The sequence below is a fragment of the Castanea sativa genome, chromosome 12, assembly GCF_040712315.1.
Source record: "Castanea sativa cultivar Marrone di Chiusa Pesio chromosome 12, ASM4071231v1".
Classification (NCBI taxonomy): Eukaryota; Viridiplantae; Streptophyta; class Magnoliopsida; order Fagales; family Fagaceae; genus Castanea; species Castanea sativa.
In genome coordinates, this window is record NC_134024.1 from 37,976,925 (window position 1) to 37,994,630 (window position 17,706).

The 17,706-nt window shown below is 35.4% G+C and overlaps 1 protein-coding gene and 1 non-coding gene across 2 annotated transcripts in view; both read right to left on the reverse strand.

Moving 5' to 3' along the window:
* Positions 1–2,961: 2,961 nt before the first annotated feature.
* LOC142619449 (large ribosomal subunit protein uL14x/uL14z/uL14y) overlaps positions 2,962–17,706 on the reverse strand; it is a 75,790-nt gene continuing 61,045 nt past the window's right edge. Inside the window, exons 2-5 of the mRNA XM_075792546.1 lie at positions 4,944–4,982; positions 4,550–4,834; positions 3,447–3,488; positions 2,962–3,258 (exon numbers count right to left, since the gene is read on the reverse strand). Coding sequence (XP_075648661.1) covers positions 3,176–3,258; positions 3,447–3,488; positions 4,550–4,834; positions 4,944–4,956 — 423 coding nt within the window. The 5' untranslated portion in view covers positions 4,957–4,982 and the 3' untranslated portion in view covers positions 2,962–3,175. The remainder of the gene's footprint in view (positions 3,259–3,446; positions 3,489–4,549; positions 4,835–4,943; positions 4,983–17,706) is intronic.
* On the reverse strand, positions 4,230–4,377 carry LOC142621422 (small nucleolar RNA snoR137). The gene has a single exon (XR_012841801.1). It is a non-coding gene; the product is annotated as a small nucleolar RNA snoR137 (small nucleolar RNA).

The following is a 17,706-nucleotide window of genomic DNA, read 5'->3' on the forward strand; positions in this document are numbered from 1 at the left end:
CCCCACCATATCCACAATATCTCCACTCTTCTCAGCAGTCAGCCCAGCTTTAGTTTTAGCCTGATGTACTCCAAATAATACAAAAAACTGCCCACAACCCACTTACCTTTAAATAGTACAAACACTAACAACAAAAAGAAAAAACCCACCCTAGTACCCCACTTCTATCATTTTGGTCAAAAAAAAAAAAAAAAACCCGCCCCACCGAATCCCATTCCCTTGACTTCTTTTTCTTTTTTTCTTTTTTTTTTAATACACTTCTCATTCCTCTACCTACCAGAGTACCAGCCCTCAATACTCAGCATCAGTCCTCATCCTTACAGTCTTGAAAAAAAAAAATCCTGACCAATTTTTTATTTCTTCTTGCTTTCTAAAACAAATCACCCAACATATTTCATTGTCAAATTTAAGATTTGAAACTTGGTGATTGCATGGTGAGTTTTCTTCTTTTTCTTAAGTATTAGACATTCATCCATTTTTAGTATCTTTTTTTGATTTTCTCAACTATCTACACCTAAATATTCACATGCTCTTTATATTTTCATATATTTTTAGAGAAATACATGATTGAAGACATGGGGAGATTGTTTGTGTTGAGTCTTGAAGGGAAGATCTAAAGTTGTAGGCAGAGGCAGTAGGCATTGCCACACAGCTCACACCCATCTTTGCACTTTGTGAAGACAAATTTTCTAAGATAAAATTGTTTTGATTCATTACTTATTTTTGATTAGTTAAATATCATGTGATGTGGCTGTCGGTGTTGTTAAATTGTTTGGTTTATGGTGTGTAACAATACTTGTGTGTTTAATTTTTGTTTTTGTTTGAGGAGTTATTATAAATTAAAGTCGTATTAAAAATGGGTTGACTGTTTAAATTATAGTGAAAATTTTGTTTTTTCTTGAGTATAAATAACATCTATATAACTAAGTAAAAATTTCTAATTAAAATTTTATTTTTTAAAGTTCTTTTGAGGTTAATTTTTGAGTCATATTCTTAAAGCTAAAAGAATTATGAGCAAACGAAAAACAATTGATGCATTCTTTAAGAAAAAAGATTGTAGCAATTCAGAAATTAGGACACCTGTGGCTGTAGAAATAAATGTTGATACTTCAATGCCTGGTGAACACCCCTCTAAATGTTCAAGAATTCAATCTAAAGAGCTAGATCGTGATCTAGGATCACGTAAACAAATATGTGAATTCCCTATCAACAAACAAGATGAAATTCGACGAGCTTATCTCAAAGAAGATCCATATCAACCTAAAAATATAGACTATCCATACAACGATGATACTCATTGTCATCGATTTCAACCTTCACGGTTTGAATCACATTCACATAGGGATTAGTTGGAATACTCATCTTCAATTGATGCGATATATTGTCTACCTTGCTACCTTTTTAGTAAGAAACCAATAGGTCATCACGGACCAGATGCATTCATTTCAACAGGTTCATTAATGTTTACGTTACTACCTTGTATATTCATTAATATTTAAGATATATCAAAATTAAAATTTCATATTCAATAGACTTGTGATTTATGTTTTTTATATCAATACTTCAAATCGGCCCCCCCATATAAAAATTCCTAGCTACGCCCCTGATTTTAGTTTACAATTGTGCTACAATGGCACTGTAACACAATTACAATTTTTTTTACAATTGTAAGATTTCGCAAGATTGGGTAATGAGAGGCTTTAGAGTTCTAATGCTAAATATTACCAACATATGGATTTACAAGACCCAATGTGAATGCTCTAAGAGCATTCACATAAAAAATGCTAAAAAATATAATTTTTAACAATTCAAAACACTGTTTTATCTATTTTAATACCTAATTATATAATATAATCAACATCAAAAGTTATATATATATTTTTCCCACTTTATTAAAATATTATCTCTTTATTATTTTTTAAATCTTTTTTATTCTCAATCTCCTCTCTCTCTCTCTCTCTCTAACCCAATACAAAACCCAACCCGCTACCACCACCACCCACACCCACTACCACAGCCACCACCACCCCCAAGGTCAAACCCACACAAATGATTACCGAAGATGGTTTGGAGATTCATTACAATTTAATGACTTGTTTGGGAGTTTAGAGAGGGAGGAGAGTAGAGGGGAGTAGTGGAGAGGAGAGTAGAGGAGAATGATTACCCTCCACCTTGTTTGGATGTTTTTATAATTAGTAAGGAGGAAGGGAGTAATTAGCCATTCCCCTTGTTTTTAACATTGTAATTTTATAAATATAATAAGGGTAAATTAGGTAATTTGCTTTATCAATAATTTTATGTGCTCTACTCTCCCTCCGAATCTCTCCAATTTGGGGGAATTAAAAATAAGGGGGTTGGAGGTAGTTGAAACCCCTTCAAACCCCTCTCCCTCCTTCTTTAAAAAACTCCCAAACAAGGTAATTGAATTACTCCCCTTCCATCTACTCTACTTCCCCTCCTTTTTTAAACATCCAAACAGGCCATAAATGATTAACGAAGACGGTTCGGAGATTCAACCGGACGTTCTTTCAATTCGAATCAACAGTTCCACCATAAATTATTAACGAAAGATGGTTTTTGGAGATTCATTACAATTTAACTGACAATTACAAACCATTTCCATTAAAAATTTTAATGTAATTCCCCCCTCCTTTGTCCAAGGAGGGAGGAGATTTCGAATCTAAATTTGAATTGAGAGAACATCCATGCTACTCTTCCAAACTTCATGCGTTAAAAGGATATAAAATAGGTCTGGATGCATTATGAGACTATAAAACAAATCCGCCCCACAATTGGCCATGTTGACGAGAATATAAATCGGGTATTGAAGACACTCTGAATGACCTTCCTTAACCACATCCATACAACTGAAGCCATTCGCAGCTTAGTTAGTCAAACCATGAGGCAAAAACAGCTGCTTCTGTCCAGCACAATAAAAAGAATATGGTATTCGCAACTTGCTTAACTAAAGGCAAATGATATAATTAAATTAGCACCACCATGAAAAATTTGCATAAATAGAATAGCGCAATAACACTAACAGCTCTCTTTATGAGAAAAGATAAATAATCTCATCACATGTGTCCTAAAAACAAGGAAATGATTATATAAGCTAGGCAAAACTCCCAAATACCAAATTAGAATCCTACAAGCACAAAGAGCACAGAATTCACTTTTAGACAATAGCATTGGCAGCACTGGCAATTCTCGGCCACAGATCAGCACATTCTTTCCCAATTGGACCGGTGATAGCAGAACCTACAATAACCACAACCACCAATTAACCAATTGCTCCATAAAATGATAACAAAAACTAGAACTACAAGAAGTGAGAGAAAGCTGTATGAATCTTATGTTTCTGAAATATTGAATGAATAATTTAATGGTTTGCAAACAGCACTTCAGAATACAACATGTATATAATCACATATCAGAGATGGTAATACCTTTCATTTCTCCCTTGGGGTTCACAATGACACCAGCATTATCTGTAAGAACAGCAAAGTAAAACTCAGTAACTGAATGTTCGTGTGTAAAAAGTACACAAATATGGATTTAGTATGTACGAACTGAAGTAAAAGAGAAATGTCCATAGCAAAGGCCCTTCTAAGAGTAATCAACAATAGCAACCAACAAAACCTAGCCTAACATAGATCAATATTAGTAGATTAAGAACCCATTATGATCCTTATCAAGTTTTCCAGGCAATATTTTAAATTTCCCCGGCTTGGCAATACAGAAATGCAGGGCCACATTAAAAATGTAGCACTGAAACCTGAATCATACAATCGCTCACCGTTGAATCCTGCATCAGAAATACATGTTTCGAATCCAACTCAAGCCATACAGTTGTTGGAACATCCATTTTTTTTGTATTTGATCTACTTATCAAGATTGCCGATCGACCTAATGGTCATTGGCCTAGCTCTATTTTATTTACCTTAACAACAATGATACGGACACAATTTCAATCCCTGCTTCACAACTTAACACATAACACATAGTTGAGTGTGAAATTGGGAGCGTCCCTAGACTTATTGTTAAACCCCCATTTGTAGATAATGGGCCAAATGAAGCTCTATAGAATTTAGAATTACTTTTTTTCCCCTGATTGCAACAATATCTGAACACCTGTTGTGGAATTCAAAAAGTCTAGATCTCACAAAGTGGATGAAAATAAAAAATAAACACTCTAAAATCAAGGCCGTAGAGACCTTCAATTAGAAATCAGATTTACCAGAAGACAGGTAACACAATGCAAAGAGATGAACATCATGCTGTTAAATACTGGCACAAAACTATCAATTTATGCTTCTAACAAACAATAAATGACCAACAATTTATTTGGCCACTCATTTTAACAAAGCTAGAAGCAACAACAATAAAAACCAATCATGGTTCCAGTTAGTTTAACTTGTAAAGTCTCTTCTAGTCAAATAAGAAACCCGGGTTCGATCCCGCCTCCACCAAAAAACGATTTGACCAATTGGGTATCTATCAACAACAAAAAAAAACTGACAGCAAAAACCAAACATGATTTCATTAATACCTTCGAAGTACATGAAAACACCGTCCTTTCGGCGCCAAGGTTTGCGCTGGCGAACAATGACAGCAGGAAGAACCTTCTTACGCAAATCAGGCTTGCCTTTCTTGACAGTGGCCATGACCATGTCACCAACGCAAGCTGAAGGCAAGCGATTGAGCCTACCTTTGATCCCTTTGACGGATATGATGTAGAGATTCTTAGCACCCGTGTTGTCTGCGCAGTTCACAGTTGCTGCCACAGGAAGACCCAGTGACATCCTGAACTTGTTCCCAGCCGATCCTCCCCTACCTGCATTGATTTTTCATACGGGTTTTAGATTGGAGAAAAAAAGGAATGGTGTTTGGTTGGTGAGAAAGTGATGGGAAATCAGAAATGAGAAGAGTGAGATGATTGTTACCTCGCTTTGACATGGTTGATCGCCTGTGTCTCTTTCTGTGTGTGTGTGTGTTTTGGGAGAATATGGTGGTTATATATGGGAGAGGGGTGTCTGACGGCTACTAGGGTTTAGGTTGGCTTAGCGAGGGTGTTTGGATATGTGATCTAACCTGTTCGACACAAAAACCACACGCACTTTTTTTTTTTAAAATGAAAAAACTATTTATTTATTTACTTTTGCAAATTGGCAAAACATGGTCTTTTATTAGGGAGTTCATAAAGGAATAAAATTATTAGGTTGCAAAGGAATTAAAAGAATCGGAATAAAAATAGAACATATATGAGTGATGGAAATGTGAGTTTTAGTTAGCTCAATTGGTAAAATTTCTGATGGTTATATAAGATATCTGGGATTCAATCCCCACCTACACTAAAAACTGATTGGTATCTTGGTCTGATGATAAAGAACTATCATCAGGATTTTGTTTAGATATTATAAAATAAATAAATGAAATGTGAGTAATTTTGTTTAGGAGTTACATTGAATGAACGAAATAATTTTTATAACAACATTAGTATTATACCCTTTTTTTTTTTTAAATGCTGCATGTATAATGGTATTTTGGGAGCTTTACTTTTAATGAAAATTTAATTCTTTCTAATTCTTCCCAAATTTGAGAGAAATGAAAATTTTAGGTTTTAAAGGGAAAAATAGAAGAATGAGTATTCCATCTTATTTAATTTATTCACTCCCACTTAAACTCCCAAACAAATTAATGGTATTTTTATTTCCTTCATCAAAACTCCCAAACAAGAAATAGAATAAATATTATAAAATTATTCATTTCATTTCATTCCTCCTACTAAACAAAGTGTTAAGGTACAAACTCTTTATTGGCATAAAGTTAAGAGCCTATTTGGCATTATATGCTTTCAATTTTGTATTTTTTTTAGGTATTTTGAGAAATTGTTACCAAAAACAGTTTTTAGTGTTTTCTAACCTTCCAAAAAATTTTGACAATACTTTTGAATTTTTGTTTTCCACTCATAGGCCATAGCCAACTCACAATGGCTTATTTAATAAAAAAAAAAAGATTAAAAAAAAACTATAACATAATACAACTCATTCCCCATACATGGCAGCAACGCCAAATCAACCAAAACAACCGTTTTTTTTTTTTTTTTTGAGAAAGAACCAAAACAACCTAATACCCCACATCAACCAAATTGAACACCAAAGACGAAAAAACCTAGATTTGATTGAGAGATTTTTTTAGGGGTGGCAAAATTTGACACGATCCGTGAACCCGACACAACTAAATTTTGTTATTATTGCTTAATTTTTTATTGTAATTATATGTTTATTACTATTGATGAATGCAAAGAAATCAGTAGGCTAGAATACTTCAAACTATAGTAATGGCTTTAGGATTTGAAAAGAAAGAAAGGAATCTCAAGGTTGACCGGTGTTATCCGGCCAAGAACCCTCTGACGGTTAAGTCAGTTTTCTCTCTAAAACACATGAATGAGAAACTCTTAATTGCCAAAACTTACCTTGGGTGGATGGGACTTGCCCCTTTTATAGAGAGTTAGAAGTGAGTTTACTTGTTTGGATCCACCACCATCGTGGGTGATGTGGGCAGTTAATGGAGAGAATGGGAAACGTGGAGCGAAATATAAGGGTCCCCTCCACGTTTTTGGAGCAATACGTCGTGGTTTGATTATGGTAGCATTTGGATCTGGCATTTACACAGCATTTGGGAGTTTGCGTTCTAATAGGCGTGGGACCCAGTGCTACAATGGCACAAAATAAACACATGAAAGGAAAGCTGAAAACACTGGATGAAAGTGAAAACACACCGTTTCATTAATAAACGTTGTGCGTCTACGTGTACTGATCATGGACTTCAGCATCACATATATATAAAAGGAAACACGTTGCATTGTACAATCTACTGTTCACAAAACTCTAACCCATGAAGCAGAAACACAAAACAGTGCGTTCTCTCCAACGTCTATTTTCACATTCTACCCTTTCTTCCTCTCAACTACCATGGTAGAGATGTCTTCAATTTTCTCCAATGCTCCGTCTTCTTCTTTTTCAATGAATTGCACCTGCCCACCAACCAATAACCCATCAAAACAAAGGAAACAGAGCAAACCCATTACGCGGAACAAACGAACCCCTCTATTCTTCCTTCACTTGAGCTCACCTTCTCTCTGCTTGGGACGTCATTGCTGCCACTGTGGGTCTTTGGATTCACGAGTAAGTTGTGTCTAACTTTTCATACTTTTTGATCTGTTGGTGTGTGGTTATATTGTTTACCATGAGGCTTCAATCTATGGTTTTGTGTTCAACGTTTGTGTGTGCTTTTTGTGTTTTCCGTGACACTAGTATGTGGGTTTATCTCTCATTCGTGTAATTTTTGTGTGTTTCTCTTCCGGACAATAGTATTTTTATTTAATTTCCTAAAATCATTGGTATTTTGTAGTTCAATTAGTAATATTTCACAAGTCAATTTGAATTAGGGTTTCCCTTGTCAATTAAGATCAGGGTTTCCCGAACATTATCCCCATTGCTTATCAACCTTTAACAATTGAATGTGTTTTCAGAGATATGAACAAGACTGACTAAGTCATTGTCTATTTTCAATGTCTGTCCAAAGCTTTTGCCAAGGTTTAACTTTAGTACTCTCCTGATTCTCCCCACATTGGGAAAGTTGGTAGGTTAGGGAGCAAGATTTTTATTTTTATTATTTTTTTTTTTGGAAGACAAACTTCCATTTTGAGAACAAGGGGTTGAAAAATTTATTTGAGTATCCTTTAGTGATTTTATTGGCTTTTTTGTTGATGTCTGGTTGTAGAAACAACTTCTACCTTGGATTCTACTTTTTCTATGTATTCACAGAGTAAACATTACCCTGAGCACGTGGGGTTGAATGTTCAGTTCACTATGTGGGGTATTTTCCCTTCAGGAAGTAGTACTGGTATATAAATATTTGACTTGCCATATGTTGTCTGGTAACATTGGAACCTAAAATCTACTTTAAATATGTTCCTTTCAACACCAGTTCAAAGGTGCAAGCTAATGATATCTGTAACCTAAAATCTACTCTAATTGTGAGTTTACTTTGCATTTTTCATGTGGGCATGCGTAACCGATTATGATATGCATACGAATTGTTTGTTGAAATGCCTCAATGAGTATAGAAGGAAGTTGTAGCAAAAATGGGTAAAAGAAAATCGAAGGACGCTGGTAATGAAGCGAGAACTGGGTGGAAAGAACTTAAGGAACTAAAAACTTTTTGTGATTTGTGTGCTGCTCAAGTCCTAGATGGCAAGAGGCATGGAGGATTTTTGAGAAGGGAAGGGGGTTGATGCAATGATTGAGCAATTGGGTGAAATGGGAAAAGTAGTGACTCACATGCAGTTCAAAAACAAATGGGATCATTTGAGAAAACAATGAAAGAATTGGAAGAAGTGTTTTGACCGTGAGACTAGGTTGGGTTTTGATCTTGTAATTGGAATCCTTGAGGCCAGTGATGAGTGGTGGACCTAAAAGGTTCAGGTTAGTTCACTTTACATAATTGTGAAAAACCCAACTGTCTACAACTATATTGTGTTCTAACTACTGGTTGTCCACATGTAGGCATGTCCTAAGGCATTAACCTTTAAAAACAAACCTTTGCCTAATGTTCAGTCCATGGAAATCATGTTTGAAGGCACTTGTGCAACGGGGAAAAATGCATTCTGCATGAGCGGTGAAATACCAAAGGAATGCACCGAAGGGTCTGGGGACTCCGTTGACAACAAAGAATTTGTTGACCCCCAATGTCAACCCTCTGTGAATGTTGACCCAATGGAGGTTGAAGGCCCATCATTGTCAAGGGAAACACCGGCAATAAATAAGGGGAAAGGCTTAGCAAGCGATGTCCACCTTTTCAGGGGAATTTGCAAGAAACCAAGAAAAAAGCGCTTAGTTGTGTAAGAGTTTACTGACTCTTTGAAGAGTATCTCAGATGTTATTGTTGAAAGTAGAAATGTAAGTACTTGTACACCATTTGCTTTCACGGCAACTACTGAGATGCAAGCAATTATGGACATGGTGTTAAGTCTTCCTGGGGTGCAAGCGGGTGATCGCCTTCATATGTTCAGTACTTGCTTGTTCATGAATAACCCAGACGATAGGAACATGTTTGTAGCTAATGTTAAGAAGAAGGAGGTCCAGCTGAAGTGGCTAGAGATGCTGTACACCATGAACCCTCAATGGCATTTTGCTCTATAGGAAAGGGGCTTGCCTACAGCTCGGGTTGCTTTAGGCTTGGTGTTGTACCTGTTGCACTCTTTAGACAAATATAATTTCTTAAGCATTAATTATTTCTTTATGTACTTGTTGCACTCTTTTTTTTTTTGTTTTTTTTTATGGGCACAAACTATATGCTTACCATGAGTGTGTATGTAAGACAATGGTTACTACCTAATCTAATATATGCTTACCTGTTCCTTTTTCTTCTGCTAGTGTCTATAATTGTCATCTATAATTAATTATCATCTAGGTTTGTCAAATGTCATCTACTGTTTATAATTATCATCTATAAGTTCTGTCTTTTCTTTTTTATTTTTTTATTTGCTTTGCTTTATTGTTTTTTTTTTTTTTTTCTGGTCTGATGTGGTTTATTATATAATTTGGGGATTTTGTTGATTTAATTTCTAAATTTTTTTCTAGTAATGGTTTGGTCTTTTAATTGTGAAAAGCCCAATTGGTTTTATGATGAGTTAACTGCTAATGTAGCAATGTACAGGGTTTCTAAACTGATTTTTGTCTTAAAAATGTTGATCATGATAATATTCAAAACTGTTTTTTGATAATTGCTATATGCATTGATTCTGTATTTTCTAAAGCAGAACTGCCTTCTATTAAAACAAGATTTTGTGATAAAACATACAATAATCATCTAATCATAATGAAAGTGGAATAAAGTAGTGACTTGCTGGAATGGATTCTGATAACATAATTTCAGGCTTGGCTCAGTTAAAAATGGGCTAAGCAGCAAAACCAAATACTATGTTGTTTGTGCTTGGATTGGTTGGTGGAAGATGCATTTAACTTCAGTCCAATCCTAATTAAGCTTGGCTTGATGTAGGACACTAGCTTTCTGTGCATAGTTTTCAGGGTAATGCTTTCTATTTCCTCTGCATTCAAATTGGAAAGTGCTTGCCTCTGACCTAAGCCTCATGAAATTCAGTCTTTTATTTGGGGGGGGGGGGTGTGGGTGTTGGTGTGCTCTCACGGAGAGAGAGAGAGAGAGGTGTGAACTTGTTTTGCATTGTGAAACCATAAATTGTCATTTTGGTAGAATTTGTAAGAGACCTGGTTATAGAACCTTAGTTTACCTGGAATTCAACTTGCTGGGTGAAGCCAAACTGCTTTTAGAAGGCATTTCACAAAGCCAAAACCATTGAGCAGTTTTCTCATGTAGATGTGCTGCTGTTTTTTTTTATACTAATAAAAGCAACAAATATTTGTTTATTTCTTAATAGTTTAATATCAGTGTTTACAATGGTTTGGATAATGGGTGGGCATTAGAACCCCCCATACCTAAAGATACAACAGCCAACATTCTATTGTAGCTTTATTACAAGATTTACTGACTTTAGTAAAAGAAATACTTCTTAAAGCCCCTACTGCACTCCTTGATATCATCCACAACTATACCATAAGAATTAAAACAGGGCCAATCAAGAAATCTGTTGGATCAAGGAGTTGTCCTCACCTTCCATAATCACCTACCAAATCCCATATCCTAGCCCCAATTCAGTGCCCATAGCATTGCCAGCAATGTTGCTACCTTTTTGTTATTAGAAGGTTGAAGACCTTTGCATCCAACAGAAAAGTTTCTTGTTGTGGCTGACTTTGTTGTGGCTAACAAAGTCGATTCTACTCCACAAGCTTTCTTTTTCCCAAATGATGAGAACGTGTGAATCTATTAAACTCTTCTTCAGTTCATATCTGTAGGCCAAATTGAATTTTAGCATATGTTGAAAAGTACCACGTCTACCTGCAAACCAAATATTTGATCAGTAATAAAACTTATGTACCCCGTGCACAACTTGGTTCCTGTAGAGCCATATAACCCATAGAGTGGTCAGAATAATTGTATAATTCTGTTTTTGTAGTCTACTCCTAGGTTGCCCTTGTTTGGGCTAACCAACCAATGTTCTAAGCTGGAAAGAAAGGATTGTGATTGGATTTTTACCAGTTCTCAAGCCTCAAGGGTCCCTCCATACAAGTTCACTCTTCCTTAACCATGAAAACGATGTAGAAGTTTCCACTTTCCAAACAAAAATGAAAAATTTGTAGGGAGGCTTCAGTTTCCAATTGCTATCCAAAAGCATTGTGTTATTTAGTATGAGAGTGATCCCCCCATTGATCCTTCCTTGTCCTTCAATAAGTGATCACTTTTGTTAACCTTATAGCTACTTGATCAAGTGTTAGGCCACACAACATGTTCTTAGGCATAGGCTACTTTTGAAGTTGGACTTTGCAAGATTTGTTAAACATGCTTTGATTGTAAAGCGTAGTCATGAATTCCAATTCAAATTATGTTTATCTGTGATGCAACTCTTCTTGGCTTTGTTGAAGGTCCTCCATTTACCCTACAACAGCTCTGTGAGGTGACTAGTTCATTTGTGCATTATATATTATGCTATTCTAACTGCCCCCCCCCACACACACGTGGTGTTACATATTTAATTTACTCTAATACAGAATGCATGCACTAATCTTGTATACTTAAGATGAGAAGGTGTGGTTAATTTGAAATTGTCATTGTGTAATCAACTACAGTGCCTAATGTTGATTGGCTGATTGGACTTGTCAATTGAATATGTATCAGCAGAAGGTTCTCTACACACAAACATATTTGGTTCAAGATTCCACTTTATCAAGTATATTAGTGCAAGGGGAGTATAACATTTCAAGGGTCAAAGTTGATTGGCTGTTTAAGCACTAACCAGCTAGCCTTGGGCTGGTTTTGCAATTTCTCTTAAAGTTAAATTGGTTAAATTTTGATGTAGAGGGCTTGGTTTTAAGAAGTCTTGAGATGGAATTGTGAAACCTAGACTTATAGTGGTGAATTTTAGAGTTCAATTAGTTGTTTGGGTTTGTTAAAGGAATAGGGATTAAAGGAAAATTGGAGGAACTATTTTCATAATGTAATTAGGACCATGAGAATTACAGTATAACTTGATTCTCATTTATAGCAGAAAAATCAACACTAGGTGACTAGGGTGCCTTACTTACTAGCACACTATTTCATGGTAGTAGTTAATATTACAATGCGCTGTCATGTATGTTAAAGTACCTTTGAATTCAACCTCATAGGCTTCACCCAATGACTTTTGGAGAACTCAGTTGTTGGTTTTGCAGGAAGCTTAAGGTAAGCAATATTTGTTAATGTGAGGTTTCCCAAAAATAGTTTTGACTATCCAACTATGGTTATAATGAAGAAATATTTATATTTATGTATAGTCCTGAACCTTTTAATTTTTTTAAGTTCTTAACTACTAATGATCATTTCCTTGAAATTATAAGTCAAGTGAGGTCTAAGGTTGTTCAACTTGACTCAGTCCAGTTAAAGTCTCCTAAATAATCCTGGTTGGTCTAAACTCTATAAGTTGGACTGACTCAGACTTCATTTGTGCATGTAAAAGTTGAATGCACTAGTTCCCAGCTAACAAAAGGATGGATTTGCTAAATGACTCATTTGATTCCCAGCATCGATCAACTTCTATACTTTGCCCTCTAGATGTGAATATACTATTTGTTACATGCAATTAAAGTCGGTAACATATGCAGGAATGCAAACTTTGAGATAAGCGACGACATTGTACTCGCAGCATATATAGCTGGGTGTGTAAGTGTCGTAGCTTACGTGGAGACCTATATGACCAAAGTACCAATGCATACAAATATACAGACAGGGTATGAATGTGTACAGTATAATTAAATGGAAATAAGAACAAATGTCGCAATGCGTTTAGAATGTCAAGCCATGTGTTTCGACAATTGTGTAATATATTGCTCACTCAGTATGGATATGACGGTACTAAAAGAGTTTGCTTGGTGGAATCAGTGGCAATGACATTAGTGATACCTGGTAATGCCATGAGTAACAAAATGGTGCATGATAGATTTCAGCATTCGGGTGAGACAGTGCATCAACACATGGCCACGATAGTTACATTGTTAGCCACTGTTATGGTAGTAGACATTATCAAGCTTGCTGATCTTACATTTCGTAAAGTGCCATCACATATTCGCAGTTCAGATTAATATTGGCCACATTTTAAGGTACTTTGTGAATTCGGCATCTTAACTTGATTTTATTCAAATTATCTTTATGCACATATCACGTATTTTATTTCACATGGTATTTTTATGGCAATGGTTAGGGTTGCATTGGTGCGATTGATGGCGTTCACGTCCCCGTGGTCTTACCAGTTGAGGAGCAACACCCATATAGAGGAAGGAAAGGGATCACAACAGTAAACTACATGTGCACATGTGCACATGTGATTTAGACATGAAATTCATATTCGCGTGTGTTGGATGGAAAGGGTCAGCGCATGACACAAGAATCTTTTTAAATTGTCTCAATAATGAGAGTGACAATTTCCCAAAACCTCCAGCTAGTTTGTAAATATGCAGTTTAATTTCAGTATTAAAGTATGTATTATGTACTGAAAATGCTAATGTAATAAACGTGTTCGTTTGCGGAAAAGTATTATCTTGTTGATTCAGGGTACCCTATGAAGATAGGGTTCCTTGCACCATATAAGGGAGAGAGATACCACATCCCCAATTTTCAGTAAGGTGAAGTGCTACATCATCCAAAAGAGAAATTTAATTATCTCAATTCCTCACTTCGTACGGTCATAGAATGAACTTTTGGAGTTTATAAGAATAGATGAAATTTTTTTAAAAGTATGCCAGCCTTTCATATATGCACTAAGAATCGCATCATTGTTGCTATAATGGTTCTTCACAATTTTATTAGAGCACATGAAAACAATGACGTTGAACGTGGGCATTCTGCACGGGGCACATATGGAATTAGTGAGTAAGGTCATTACAATGGTGTGACACATGTGGTCTCTTACTTGGACTCCGCTGAGATGAAAGAGGTTCAGAATAATATCACAGCATCAATATGTGGAGACCATAACTGATGGTTCACAAACTTCAATGTAATACCATTTTGTTTTATGGTGATTTTTTGTTGGTAAACAGAACTGATAGCTCACAAAACTTGATTGTAATACCTTTGATGGCGTTCATTTTGTATATATTGTTACATGTGAAACTCATTAGTATTGCAACAGTGGATTTCAAGCTTATAGGGGACTTCTCAATAGAGTCCAATCTTATCTGAACAAGAGATAAGCCAAATGGATTTTAAGATTGCAACAATAATCTGCCAGGAATTAAAAAAAAAAAATGAAGAAAACAAAATCTATCCTCAATTTGTTTTAAAGACACCAAGAACCCTAACTATCAATTGCTAGCAAAGTGTAAATAGATAAATAATATATATATGTGTGTGTGTGTGTGTGTGTGTAGACACACATATACAACAACAGAACTTACAATTTCTATCAACTTGGTCATTAACATTATCTCCATCAAACGTCTCTATATTGTTTTAAGAAGTACAATTACATACATATCATAAATTATTACTTGCAATAGTACAACTACATACATACACATCCCATTATGGCAAACACATCTTCCTGATTTTGACTTCCCCCAAACTTAGTAAACAAGATAAGCAATACTAGAAACATGACCCAGGAGACTACTAGAGCTATTGTTAACTTCTTTGCTTTCTCTACAGAAATCATGCGTGCAGCCTTGGCTCTTTCAACATTTTGTTTTGCAACTCGCTCCCTTTCTATTGTTAACTTCTTTGCTTTCTCTACAGAAATCATGCGTGCAGTCTTGGCTCTTTCAGCCTTTCGTTTTGCAACTCGCTCCCTTTCTAATGTTGCGGCTGTCAGGGCGTGTGCTTGCTTCAACTCTTTATTGGCAACTTCTATCACATGCTCCAATCACTTGAATTTGGCTATAACTATAGGTACTGTTGTTACGCCACGCTTACAAAAAATGCTAGTGTCTAACCACTTGAAGAACTTGCATGCACGGTCATCATCCCGCACAATACAATACAACACATAAACATGAATACAACAAATTGGTTCTTTAATGCACAACACAAATATGTTGCCAATACTTGGATATGGTACTTACTAGTGACCAATAGCGACAACTATAAAACCTCCTACCAAATGTATGAAGTTTCAGGGACGTCCTAATGATGCAATTCTCAACATCACAGAAATGACCATCAGAACTGGAGAGATAATTACTCGTTTCCAACATTCGTAGGAACTAACAGTAGATATTACGTTGGCTTGGACCCACAAATGACCAAACCACACAAGCTATAAATTAGATATCATTGAAATACTAAAATTCTCAGAAACTACAAAAGCAGTTACACAATAGTAAATAAAATGTGAAATGTAAGCCATTCAAGAAAGTAAATAAAATTACTGAAGTCAAATTCCTACAATTATATTTTGCTTCAGATATAAGCTAGTAGATATTTCATAAAGAAGATTAATTTTTTTTTTGTTTGGGATAATAAATTCCAAGTACTTCTTACTTGATATATAGTTGATCCTTTGATTAAACAAAATCAAGGCACTCAAAATTTGTTTTAAAATTAATCCCATTGAAAAAATTCTCCAAAAGAATAACAAGTATTGGACCAAACAAAAAAACACGTCCCTTATTCTTTTAATATGATTATCAACATTAAAAGGTACTGATTTAACTCTAGCAATTCAATTATGTTTCTAGTATTTGCTGTCGAGATCCATCCTTTTTGCTCTCTGTACAATCCACTGATGAGAGATTTAGCAAAAGCACAACTCTCATGAAGATTTAGCAATTTTTCCATACTGTACAAACCTTTAACAATGATCCAACCATGGTAAAAACTTATTAATTGAGGATCTCATCAACTACTAAAGAAGGGAATTACTCTCTATTGCTTTTCAGACCAGTAAAAAAAAAAGAATCTTAATAACTTTCACAAAGTCAACCTATTTGGCTTGAGGATCATGAAGATTTCATGATCAAGGTAGGTAGTTGAAGTTTAATGGAGGAACCTCTTCTTAATGCTATTGCTCATGTCATGCCAATAATAGCATCTGATTCTTTGAGACCTAGAATGTAAAAATCAATATGATATATAGGGTTGGAACTGGAACATGATATGATAACTAGCTTGAAAAGTGGAAAGAAGGGGGTAAGCTTTCATCTAACTTTTCAAACTTGTTCAATTTTAATTAGAATATAATCAGGAAGATATAAGTTACCGTCTTCATATTTAAAGCATCAATTACTAGAAGCATTATGATCCATATAAGATTTTGATAGTATTTTATTCTTTCCTTTTGAAAATAGTGAAATAAAGAAAGGAGGAAAGTTTAGAATATCAAAGTGGTTACACAATCACAGATGAATGTGACATGTAAAACCATAAAGAAAGAGTAATAACTAAAGTTTTGTTCTTACAATCATATTTTGCTTCGGATATAAACTAGCATAAAGTTTGTAATATAAATTACATATTTTTCTCTGCAATAATAAAAGACAGATTACTTCTTATTTAATATGGTCAATCCTTTGACTAAACAAAGAACAAGCCACAAAAATTCATTAGACAAATCACGTTGTCAAATTTTCTCCACTAAGAATAACAATTACTAGACATAAAACAAAAACTCACCTACTTCCCTTAATATGAACATAAAGTCATAGACTATTATTAGTTTCCTTTAATGGTGAAATTAGATTTCTAGTATTTGCTATCAAGAACAATCTTTCTTGCTTTCTGAACAATCCTCCAATGTGAGATTTAGCAAGGGGAAAAAAATGCTTATGAGGGCTCCATTGGTAAGCCCTCTCACCAGCCTTGCCACCCCAAAATTCCCAACACCAAGGTCCTTCAATGGCTCATATCGCTCCTCCATCTCAACTCACCCCTAATGAACAATCACACACAAAAAATCACAATGCCAATATACCAAGAATCACAAAGCAAGAAAAAACCAAACAACCCCAACAAAATTTTATAGACACCAAGCACTAACAAATCTTAATTAGCAACATCCAATTTACTATTGCTGACTGACTGACTATTACCAATTCAGTCAATCAAAACGTGGCCTAAAGATCAAAACTTTGTAAAAAGAAATCAAATGAACCCATTAACAAGAACTGAAATTCTAGCAAATGAATAGAAAGGACTAAACTTGCACTCTATCAAATCAAATGAAGTAAATTCCAGCAAATGAAAAGAAACCCATTAACAAGAATTGAAATTCAAAAAAAACAAGATAAAAAATAGTGAAAACAAATTTGAGAACACTCACCTTAGGGAAGTGGGTTTCGCTGTGCGTTTTGCCTCTGGTTTTTGAGCTCAGGCAAATTCAACTTGAAGTTTCAAGGAGTACTGTCATGGGTGGGAGAGGAGTGAAATTGGGGAAGATGGTGAAATGGGTTTATGGAAGGATTGGGTTGTCTTCGCCGGTGTCAGACTGGGTCACGTTCCTCCTGGATTTCTCTTCTGAGCTCCTCGCCGTCGTCGGACCGATGTAGGTCTTCCTCGTGGATTTCTCTGGTGGGTGTGGAACTCTCTTCTTGAAGACAC